The sequence below is a fragment of the Mesoplodon bidens genome, assembly GCF_964165515.1.
Source record: "Mesoplodon bidens genome assembly, chromosome: 4".
NCBI classification, from domain to species: domain Eukaryota; kingdom Metazoa; phylum Chordata; class Mammalia; order Artiodactyla; family Ziphiidae; genus Mesoplodon; species Mesoplodon bidens.
In genome coordinates, this window is record NC_138160.1 from 966,017 (window position 1) to 977,744 (window position 11,728).

Below are 11,728 nucleotides of genomic sequence, written 5' to 3' on the forward strand. Positions count from 1 at the left end.
ACAGGGGACCCCACATCCAGAGTCGGGGTGTGAGATGGGGAGATGCTGTGTCCCCAGGGTCACTTTCTCTTTCCCCGCAGCCTGATTGCAGCCTCATGTGCCCCAGGGGGAGCAGGGGCCTGCCAGCTGTCTCCTTCCAGCAGACCCCGAGCTCTGCCCGGATCTCCCAGCTTAGCTGCACCAGAGGCTCCTGAGCCTTCCACTCAGTGCCTGGGCCCCTCAGCTTCTCCTTCTGGAATCAGGGCGCCCTGAGAAGCTGGCGCCCCTGGATCCTGACCGCATAAACCTGCACCCTCTCAGGGCTAGCAGCAGGACTGTCTGCCTTCCCAGTCGTGGAGCCACCAGACTGTTCGCACCGCAGGGCCAGGCCTGGAGCAGCAGCAGTCGGTGTTGTGTAAGAGCGTTCAGGCAGACCTTCCTAATGGTGGCCTTTCCCTGAGGGCCCTTTGCTCTAGGTCTCTAAAACTGTTGCTCTTTGCCTGTTGGTCCTCATCCACGGCTGGGGATAAAGAGGCCTGATGAAGTCATTTCAATGGTGTACGTGTCCCTTTTCCAGTCTCCATGCCGGTCAGTGTTTTTGAGCTATGTAGCCTGTGTTATTCAAAATGCATTGAACATGTTTTGTTTACACTCATCCTTTCAACATAAATGTTGTAATAATGTTTGTTTCTTACTTCTAGCTCAGACAAGACACATTTTGTCATCTGTCCAAGAGTTTACAGCCACTCAGGACAGTTCAACAACGTGTGAGCGAAGAAATTATCTCCCTGACTATGGAAACTAAGTCTTTGCGGAGTTGCCTTGCTGAGCTACAGCAGCAGTATAGCGTGAAGATGAGTGAGGTGGTGTCGGAACTCGGCGACACTCGGAAGGAGATGGTGAGTTAGTTCCATTTGTTCACAGATGGAGCAAAATGTAGTTTTGACATCACAGAATGAGGGTAGCTTCTCAACGCTGCTTCCCCTTACAGCTGTCGGGACAACACCGGGGCCCCTTCCTGCCCTTGCAGGACGCGAACCCCCTCCCCCACCAGGCTCTCCTCACCCCCAGGGACTCCAGCTGCCCTGCAGGGACGCAGCGTGACTCTGTCACTCCAGGACCCCTCGTGACAGTGACTGCAGATGGCAGCGTTGCCACTTGTCCCAGCTCTGCCCCTCCTGGGCGACCGTGTTCTGTTCTGAGAGGGGCCGAGTGGGAGAGAAAAAGAGAGAGTGAGGCTGGGCTGGAGGTGGAGTTTCTGTGGCCCCAGCGTTCCCTGGCCCAGGCTCCCCAGAACACTGGTGAGAGAGGTTCCAGTTACCTGGGTGACCTGGGGTCCCTGCTGCTGTCCTGTCTGCACCAGCCAGCTATGAGACCAAGGTGTCCTGTTGGACCTGTGGGAACTCCGCCACCAGGTGGCACTGAAGGGCAGCCAGAGCCAGCACAGTGTGGACCTGGCAGGGGAGCCCACCTCCTGGCTGAGGCCGCCCTCGTCCTTTGTAACCTCACCATGAGACCATCACTCATAAACGCCTACACTAAAAAGGAAAAAAGATCTCAAAATCTCAAATAAACAACCTAACTTTACAGCTAGAGGAACTAGGAAGAAGAACAGACTGAATCCAAAGTAAGCAGAAGGAAGGAAATAATAAAGATCATAGCAGAAATAAATAAGAGAGTAGAAAAACAACAGGAAAACAATTAACAAAACTGAGCTGGGTTTTGAAAGTATACAAAAACCAATAAACTCTTAGCTAGACTAAGAAAGAGAGGAGATTAAAAATCAGAAATGAAAGAGGAGGCATTACAACGGACGCCTGAGAAACAAAAAGAGTCAAAGAATGGTTATATACAAGCACATTGGAGAACCTAGGAGAAATGGATAAATTCCTAGAAACATACAACCTACCAAGACTGTATCAAGAAGAAATAAAACCTAAGAGACCAATAACAAATGAGATAGAACAGTAATCAACCTCTTAATAAAGGAAAGTCCAGGACCAGATGGCTTCATGGCTGAATTCTATCAAACATTCAAAGAAGAATTAATACTTACCCTTCTTAAACTTTTCCAAAAAAAATAGAAGCAGAGGGAATACTTTAAAACTAATTACATAAAGCCAGCATTGCCCAGATACCAAAGCCAAAGACACCGCAAGAAAAGAAAACTACAGGCTACTATCTGATGCACATAGATGTAAAACTCCTCAACAGAAGACTGGTATACCAAATTCAGCAACACATCACCACCAAGAGGGAGCATCCCCTGGAATGCAAGGTTGGTTTAACATACACAAATTAATACGCTACATTAACTCATGGAGAGATAAAGACCACACAGTCATCCCAAGTGATGGAGGTAGAGCATCTGACAAAGTTCAATATCCATTCATGATAAAAAAACCCCAACAAAATAGGTGTAAAAGAAAATTTCCTCAACACAATAAAGGCCATCTGTGAGAAGCCCTTGGCTCACCTCACGATCAGTGGGGGAGACTGAATGCTTTTCCTCTGAGACCCAGTATGAGACCAGGGTGTCCACTCTGCAGCTTCTCTTCCACTGGAAGTACAGCTGACCCTTGAACACGTGGGTTTGAACTACATGGGTTCATTTATATGTGGATTTTTTAAATAGTAAATACTATAGTACTACACAATTGGAAGTTGGTTGAATCCATGGACACAGAACTGCAGATTTGGAGGGCTGACTATAAATTATATGCAGATTTTCAGCTGCAAGGAGAGTCGGCACCCCAGCCCCCCGACCCCCCGTTGTTCAGGGGTCAACTGTACTAGCAAGAGCAAGCAGGTGAGAAAAAGAAACAAAAGGCATCCAGATTGGAAAGGAAGGAGTAAAGTTACCTCTATTTGTAGATGATGTGATCATTCACGTAGAAAACATTAAAGACTTCACAAAAGAAAATTAGAACAAATAAATTCAGTGAAGTTGCAGGATACAAAGTCAGCATAACAAAAAGCATTCTTATTTCTTTACATCAATGATTGTTCCCGAACAATTCCATTTATAGCATCAAAAAGAATAAAATACTTAGGAATAAATTTAACCAAGAAGGTTAAAGAGCTTAACACTGAAAACTATAAAACATTGATAAAAGAAGTTGAAGAAGACAAATGAGCAAAAAGATATCCCATGTTCATGGGTGGAAGGTTGTTAGTGTTAAAATGTCCATACTGCCCAAAGACATCTACAGTTGCAGTGTAAGCCCTATAAAAATTCCAATGGCATTTTTCACAGAAATAGAAAAAACAATTCTAAAATTTGTATAATTATTTTTCTTTTAATTTGTATTCTTCTTTTTGTAGTTCCACAAAAGACCCCAAATCACCAAAGTGATCTTGAGAAAGAATAGAGTTTCAGGCATCACACTTCATGATTTAAAATTATATTACAAAGCTATAGTAATCATAACAGTATGGTGCTGGCACAAAAACAGACATAGATTACTGGAACAGAATAGAGAACCCAAAAATAAACCCACGCATATATGGTCAACTAATTTTTGACAAGGGCACTGAGAATACACCATCGTGAAAGGATAATCTCTTCAGTAAATGGTGTTGGGAAAACTGGATGTTCACAGGCAAAAGAATGAACTTGGACCCTTACAGCACACACAAAATTCAACTCAGGGTGGATTAAAAATTTAAATATAAGACTTGAAACTAAAACTCCTAGAAGGGGCTTCCCTGGTGGTCCAGTGGTTAGGACTCCATGCTTCCACTGCAGGGGGTGTGGGTTTGATCCCTGGTAGGGGAACTAAGATCCCGCATGCCACGTAGTGCGGCCAAAAAAAAAAAAACCTAGAAGAAAACGGGAAAAAGCTCCTCGACGTGGCCTTGGCAGTGATTGTTTTGGATGTAACACCAAAAGCAAAGGCAACAAAAGCAAAAATAAACTAGTGGGACTACCTCAAACTAAAAGTTTCTGCAGAGCAAAGGAAACCATCACCAAAATGAAAAGGTAGCCTATGGATTGGGAGAAAATATTTGCAAAGCATTTATCTGATGAGGGGTTAATATCCAGAATATATAAAGAACTCATACAACTCAATAGAAAAAAAAAGAAACCCAATTAAAAAATGGGCAGAGGACCTACAACGAAGACATACAGATGGTCAAGAGACATGTGAAAAGGACGCTCAGCGTTACTAACCACCAGGGAAAATGCAAATGAAAACCAGAGTGAGTTATCACTGCACACCTGCAGAACGGCTGTCATCCAAAAGACGAGGCAACAGCTGGAGGATGTGGAGAGAAGGGGACCCTCGTGCACTGTTGGCCGGAATGTACGTTGGTGCAGCCACTGTGGAGAACAGTATGGAGGGTCCTCAAAAAATCCACAGTAGAACTGGCATATGATCCAGCAATCCCAGTCCTGTGTATTTATCCAAAGGACGTGAAATCAGGATCTGGAAGAGATACATGTACTGCCACGTTCACTGCAGTATTAGTCACAGTAACCAAGGTGTAGAAGCAACCTAAGTGTCCTTCAGTGGATGAATGGGTAAAGAAGACGTGGTGTGTGTGTACAGCGGGACGTTATTCAGCTGTAGAAAGAAGGGAGTCCTGCCATAGACCTCGAGGGCGTCATGCTAAGTGAAATAAGTCCGACGTGGGAAGAAAACAGACTCCATGATCTCACATATGGAACCTAAGAGCTGAGTTCATAGCAGAGGGTAGAACGGTGGCCACGGCGGTGGGGAGGTGGGGGGAGGGGAGATGGTGGCCCAGGGCACGGTGTGGCAGCGCTGTAGGTGACTCGGTCTAGGGCTCTAAAGCGCGCCTGATGGTCGCAGTTGATAAGACCACGTGGAATCTGGAAATCTGCTGAGAGAACAGATTTCCGGTGTTCTCATCACCAAGAAAATGGTTACTCTGTAAAGAGAAGGTGTGTCTATTACCTTGACTGTGGTCATCGCTGTGAACACGCACATCAAACCATCGAAGGGGCACCTTAGACATGTATAATTTTTACTTAAGGACCATCGTGCATTCAGCGTGTTGAGGTTTTTCCCTCACTGATCATTATGGTTCAGTTTAATTGTATGGAAACTATTTACGGTGTTCTTTCGTTTTATTTTTATTTATTTATTTATTTTATAGCCAAAATAAGTAAATTGGACCCATATAGTATAATTGTTCTTTTTGGTCAAGCTCGTATGTCGTCAGGGTTGAGTGTGTGGGCCATGGAGTTAGGCTGCCCGGTGTGAATCTGGTACCCCTGTGCCATGTGATGGGCCCACGCCTGTGCCCCGGTCTCTCGGGGGCTGCTGAGGTGACACCTGTGTGCTCAGTGGTGTCGGCGTTTCCAGTGAGTGGTCCTCCCGGTGTCGCTGTCCCGTGTTGGTGCGCCTCCTGGCCTGTTCTCTGCCTTTCCCTCCACGCACTGCCGTCACCTGACACCCTGCCTGTCATTAACCCCTGTTAGTGCCCTGAATGTGTGATGCTTCCTCTCATGCTTTTCCCCTTTGTACCTGCTCTTTCTCTCTCTTATTCTGCTTTGACTGACATGAGCATAGCCACCAGCAGCTTTCTTCCATTAGTGTTGCTATAGTGTATCTTTTTCTGTCCTTTTAATTTATTGGTGTGCTTATATTTAAAGTGGGTTCCTTGTAGGCAGCGTACACTTGGGTCTTGCGTTTTTTATCTAATTAACAACCTCTCCCTTTTATTTGTAGTAGACTTTTTAAAAAAATTCAATTGATTTAAACTAAAAAGCAGTAATGGTTCACCCACTTCTCCCACCCCCAACCTCTGCTTCTGGCAGGCACCAAGTTCTCTGTATCTGTGAGCTTCACTTTGTTTGTTTGTTTGTTTTAGATTCCACATATGACTGGGATCATGTGGTGTTTGTCTTTCTCATTATATACATATAGCGCATCTTCTTTATCCATTCATCTATCGAGGGGCACTTAGGTTGCTCCATATCTTGGCTGTTGTAGGTAATGCTGCTATGAACGTGGGAGGTGCACGTATCTTTTCAAATTAGTGTTTTTGTTTTCTTCAGATAAATACCCCTAAGTGGAATTGCTGGATCTGGTAGCTCTGTTTTTAATTTTTTGAGGAAGCTCCATCCTGTTCTCCGTAGTGGCTGCACCAGTTCACATTCCTACCAGCAGCGCATGAGGGTTCCCTTCTCTCCACACCCTTGGCAACACTTGTTACCGCGTGTCCTTTTGATGAAGCCATCTGGCAGGTGTGGTGACGCCTCGCTGTGGTTTGATCTGCATTTCTCTGATGACTAGCAATGTTGAGCATCTATTTATGCGCCTGTTGTCATCTGGATGTCTTCTTTGAAAAAATGTCTGTTCAGGTCCTCTGCCCATGTTTAAATCAGATTGTTTTTTCACTGTTGTGTGAATTCTTTATATATTTTGGATATTAACCCCTTATCAGACAAATGGTTTGCAAATATTTTCTCCCAATCCGTAGGCTGCCTTTTCATTTTGTTGATGGTTTCCTTTGCTGTGTAGAAGCTTTCTGCCTTCTGTCCTGTGGTTAAGAGGGTGGGCTGTAGGGACGGCAGCAGGTACTGAACCCCCTGTGTTAGGTTGTCTATTGCTGCGTAACAAGTTACCCCCAGTCACACAGCAAACAGCACACGCTTACCCTGTGTGGTCTCTGTGGTCAGAGCCCAGGGCAGCTGAGCCGTGTGTCTTAGGGCCTCCTGAAGTTGCTGTCAGGCTGTCACTCGGGGCTGTGGTCTCCTCTGAAGGCTTAGCAGGGTGCAGGTCCTCCATGCCCATTCCGGGCAGCCCCGCAAGTCCTCACGATGCGGCAGCTGGTGAGGAGGGTGCCACGTGGTGGCTTCTGTGTGTTGTATGTGGTGGGGATGGGTCTCCTCCCTGGGCGTGAGCACCCTCTGTGCTCAGTCCCCCCGTTTGTAAAGTGGGAGTGAAAGTAGCCACAGGGTTACTGGGAGACAAGTGTCTGAAGTGTCTGGTGCTTATCATCTTATCAAGACAGAGATCCTACACAAAGCTTCATTTTTAGAGGCATAAGTGAAAAGTAGTGAAGTGGTACCGGCATCCTCTGGGTGTCTGCACACAAATGGCTCTTGCATCCAGGAAGGGCTGCAGCCCCAGCCTGCATGGTCACCGGGCAGTGGGCCGTCCCCATGGGCATAGCAGGCCTGTCAACCTGGAAACAGAGGACCATGGATTTGGGGGTTTGGGCAGATGAGTAGTGGCACCCCTTCTCCTTACACTGTGCAGTTTGGGACCATTTGGTTCCAGACAGACGGGCCCCAGGTGCCATCTTTGTAGCGATGCAGTCTGCACAGAGTTTGACTCGTCTGTTTGGCACGCGTTGCTCTGTGCCTGCAGGAGCACCTGAGGCAGCATCTGGACCGAGCTCTGGAGGAAAGCAGTAGCTCGAAGTCTCTTCTGTTCAGTGTGGAAACAGACGTGAGGAACGCCGACGCTCCATCCACACTGAGCTTGCAGAACTCACCAGTGGGTGAGTTCACGGTTCACTTGTACGTGTCAGAGTCAGCATTTCACAGGATTCGGGCTCAGCAAGTGCAGTGCAGTGGGGTCGGAGCCCCCAGCCCTGCCAGGGCAGGCGTGCGTGCCCGGGACCGTCGCTCTGAGCTGCTGAAAGGCCACGGGGCCCTCCCCGGGGCATCCTTCTCCTTGGTTACAGCTCCTTTCAGACCCAGGTCATTTGTGTTTCCCTCTTCACTGTCTTGGATTCTATTTTGCCAGTTTTGCAGAAGTGCCCTTGGGATTTCAAGGTGGGGTGCAGCCTGCTCTGGGGTAATGTGAGGTGACGTGGGGTCCCACGGGGGCTTCAGCCTGAGTGTCTGCTCCAGTCTGACCTCTTGGGGATCTGAAACGTCTTCCTAAAGGACCGGGTGGTAAGCATCTCAGGGCCTGAGCACAGTCACAGCCGAGACCCTCCGGGGCCCACCGCCCGGGAGCCGTCCCCACAGCCCTTCACCCCAGTCCTGTCAGCTGCCAGGGTCTTCTTCCTGAAGGCCCAGCTGTCCAGCAGCAGATCCAGCCTAGGACTTCCGGCTGGCGCCAGGCCCACCTCCACCTGTCTCTGCTCCACACTGCACGCACCCCTCAGGGGTGCCCAGAAGGCAGAGTCCCGGGGCTTCATCCCCAGCAGCAGGGGCCGGTGCTGGGCCCTGGGTTGGGATGATTGCAGGTGGAGAGGGGGCTGCTTTGTTCACCCTGATGACCTTTTCCCGTGTTTCCCAGGTGCGCTTTAAACTCTAGAATCATTTTAGTTTCCAGAATGTGGGAGTGTTGGGACTTCCCTGGTGGTGCAGTGGTTAAGAATCCACCTGCCAGTGCAGGGGACACGGGTTCGAGCCCTGGTCCGGGAAGATCCCACATGCCGCGGAGCAACTAAGCCCGTGAGCCACAACTACTGAGCCTGTGCTCTAGAGCCCACGAGCCACAGCTACTGGGCCCTTGTGCCTAGAGCCCGTGCTCCGCAACAAGAGAAGGCACCACAGTGAGAAGCCCGTGCGCCGCAACGAAGAGTAGCCCCCGCTCGCCGCAACTAGAGAAGCCCGCGTGCAGCAACAAAGACCGAACGCAGCCAAAACTAAATAAATAAGTAAATAAAAATTTTTAAAATGTGGGAGCGCATTTCACTGAATATCGCTACTTCTTTTCCCATCAGGACTTCAGACAAGTGTCAAGAGGCTCTCTGGTGAGACTGTGGAACTAAAGCAGCATCTGGAACACTACGACAGGATCCAGGAGCTCACCCAGATGCTGCAGGAGAGCCATAGGTGCCTGCCCGGGGCAGTGGGCTGGTGCTCCTGAGCCCACATGTGTCACTGGGTTGACTCGGAGCTTCTGTGAGCTTCTCCGTCTTACTGAGCAGCGAGGTCCTTCCTGCTGCAGCTTCCTGGGAGGTGTTAAGGGGGGACGAGGGGCGAGGGAGAGGTGGTGCCGTGCCCTGGAGGCCTGTGCGTGCCCCCTCGGTGTGGTCGTTCTCGGCTGTTCTCGGCTGTTCTCGTAGAAACGTGAAGAGATTCCACCTTTGCCCCCGGCTCAGATTTTGTGAAGAGACCTGCGTGCTGGCCAGCGGGTTGGGCTGCGGAGGGGAAGCCGCGGCAGTGGGGGGCAGGCCTGAAGGCAGCACTCCCGCCCCACCCTCCCCTTTCCTCTGCTCTCCCCCCGCCCCCTTCTCACTGTCGGGCGAGGTCACCACACCAGCCCTGCCACAGCCGGAGCCAAGCCGGCTATGACCTTGTGGCGATTGGAGGCCACAGGCCACTGGGCCCATCCCAGCACAAGCCCCGGGGGGAGGGCAGGCAGGCCACAGGCGGGTGGGCTCCGTGGGCTGGGTGTGGGCAAGGCAAGGCCGCAGCGCCTCTCGGAGCAGCAGACGGGTCGGTGCTGAGCCTCCGCCTGGCCTGTGGCTCTCCCAGTGTCCCGCAAATGGGGTTTGTCGCTGGCGTGGCCAGCTTTGTGGAGAGCGCGGCCCCGTGCTATCTGTGGCTCGCGGCGCCACGGAGGTCCCTCCGTCGGTGCCAACAGGGTGAGCTGGCAGCTTGGAGACGGGGTCGGCAGCGTGCAGCCCCGCTTCCCTGCTGAGATTCCTCCAGAGTTAAAAACGGTCCCAGTATTAAAAAACCCAGGACTTTCCCATTGTGCCGTGTCCATGTCAGGAGTGCAATTGACTGCGAATTAGAAATGTTTCCATCCTTGGACCTTTTCTAGAACTGGAACATTGTTTTCTCGCCGTGAAGATGGAGTGTTCTTGTCAGAGCGTCGGGGGGCCTCCCCTCCCCGCCCCTTCAGCTCCCGCGCCAGTGGGGCGCCTGCTGGGCTGGGGCTGGGGAGACGCAGCCCCGCCAGAAGAAGGGCAGCGGCAGGGCCAGCGGGAGGGCCCCCGGGGCGGGGACGGGGCCCAGGGCTGAGCGCCGTCCCCTGCCTCGTCTCCAGGTCCCTGGTCAGCACCAACGAGCACCTCCTTCTGGAGCTGGGCCGGGTGCGGGCGCGGCACCAGGCCGAGGTGGAGCAGCTGCACTGGAGCTGCAGGGAGCTCGAGAAGACCGCGGCCCTGTTCCCCAGCCTCCCGCCCGCGTCTGCGCCCTGAGCGCTCCTCTCCGTGGGTGTCTGTCTTCAGGGCCTGCGGTGCGGGGGGCGGGGGGGGGGGGTCTGAAGTGTCCTAAAAAGACAGGTTCATCCAAGCCCTTTACATGTCTTGAGACAAACAGGTCAGTAGTTTTTTATCAAATATCTTGAGACAAAGAAAATGCTGTATTTTTCTGCCTAATGTGCAAGAAAGCAGCTCTGAAGGACGGTTAAAGAAAATAATTTATTGTGTAACAAGCAACCCTTATTTAACAAACTAATACGTTGTTCTGAAAAGTGATTCTTTAATTATAACTGAGTTTCGCGTTGAGTTCTTTTATGAAATAAGCTGTGCACCACAGTTGATGAGCAGGAACTGCAAGATCTGAGACTAAATGCAAGTCACACCTAGAGCTGTGGAGAATAATGTTTGTGGCCTTAACATTCCACAGGAGAAATACCGCCCAAGCCCTGCTCTCCTTGGTTTGTAGTTCATTTCTGAAAATTATGTCCTAACAGGGCATAAAATTAGATTTTTAGATTGGAACCGTTAGAGCTTAGGTAATACTTGCTGTCTTTGGTGAAGCGAAGTGACTGTTGAGAGCGCCGTGTGGTGGACTCAGCAGAGCCGCAGGTCGAGAGCAGGGGCTGGCGTGGGCCCTGGGGCTCAGGAGGAGGCCCTCGCCTTCAGGTCACGTTGCGTTTTTGTAACTTCACAGGGAAGTCGGTGTGGGGGGGGTGTGTTTCATCATCAGATTTTTTTTTTTTTAATTTAAAGATTTTCGCATGAATCCATTTTCAGCTTGTAGAAGATTGTCGCCATGCTGTTACTTTATGTTTCTCGTTTGGGTTACGTTGAGCTTCTTGGACCTGAGTTTGTATTTTTCATCAAATGTGGGAAGTTTGGGCCACGATTTCCTGTTACTTCTCTCTTGAGCCGACCCGCCTCTCCAATCCCCTCCCCCCGGCACTCCAGTGACGCCACGTCAGCCCCTGGGTCTGGCCCCCCTTTCCCTAACCTTGGGTCTTTTCCTCCTTAGTGTTCTAGGAGCTTCGGCTGGGTGGTCTCTGTTGTCCCGTCACAGAGTTTACTGCTGTTTCCTCCATGCGCCTCATCTGCTGTTGGGCTTATAGACTGAATTTTTAATTTTAGGAATTGTATATTTCTTCCTTCTAAAATTCCATCTGGTCCTTTTTTTTTGTTTTTTTTTTTTTGGTACGCGGGCCTCTCACTGTTGTGGCCTCTCCCGTTGCGGAGCACAGGCTCCGGACGCGCAGGCTCAGCGGCCATGGCTCACGGGCCCAGCCGCTCCGCGGCATGTGGGATCTTCCCAGACCGGGGCACGAACCCGTGTCCCCTGCATCGGCAGGCAGACTCTCAACCACTGCGCCACCAGGGAAGCCCCATTTGGTCCTTTTTTATAAAAAGGAAAGAAGGCCTTTTTAATAAAGGTTTTATTTCCCATCATGTTCATGTTTCATTTAACTCCTTCACCGTATTCTGAGTAGCGTTACTACAGATTATCTGGAACTGTTTGCAAAGCGGTGACACCAGCTAATGCTGCCGCTGGCAGGTATGCCCTCGCACCCCACACTTTCAGTCAGGCTTCTAGAAGTCCACCTCCTAGAGAGTCCTGCACCTCCTGTGCCGTCACCTGCCGCCCGTCGGCCAGGGTGAGCACCTG

General features: G+C 50.4%; 1 protein-coding gene across 1 annotated transcript in view; it reads left to right on the forward strand.

The window, feature by feature from the left end:
- Positions 1 to 10,065, forward strand: part of CEP72 (centrosomal protein 72) — a gene marked incomplete at both ends in the record, with an annotated part of 32,441 nt that extends 22,376 nt beyond the window's left edge. The window contains 5 exon segments of the mRNA XM_081231249.1: positions 681 to 745; positions 747 to 878; positions 7,326 to 7,458; positions 8,638 to 8,749; positions 9,912 to 10,065. Of these exon segments, the coding sequence (XP_081087375.1) occupies positions 681 to 745; positions 747 to 878; positions 7,326 to 7,458; positions 8,638 to 8,749; positions 9,912 to 10,065 (596 nt within the window).
- Positions 10,066 to 11,728: the final 1,663 nt, after the last annotated feature.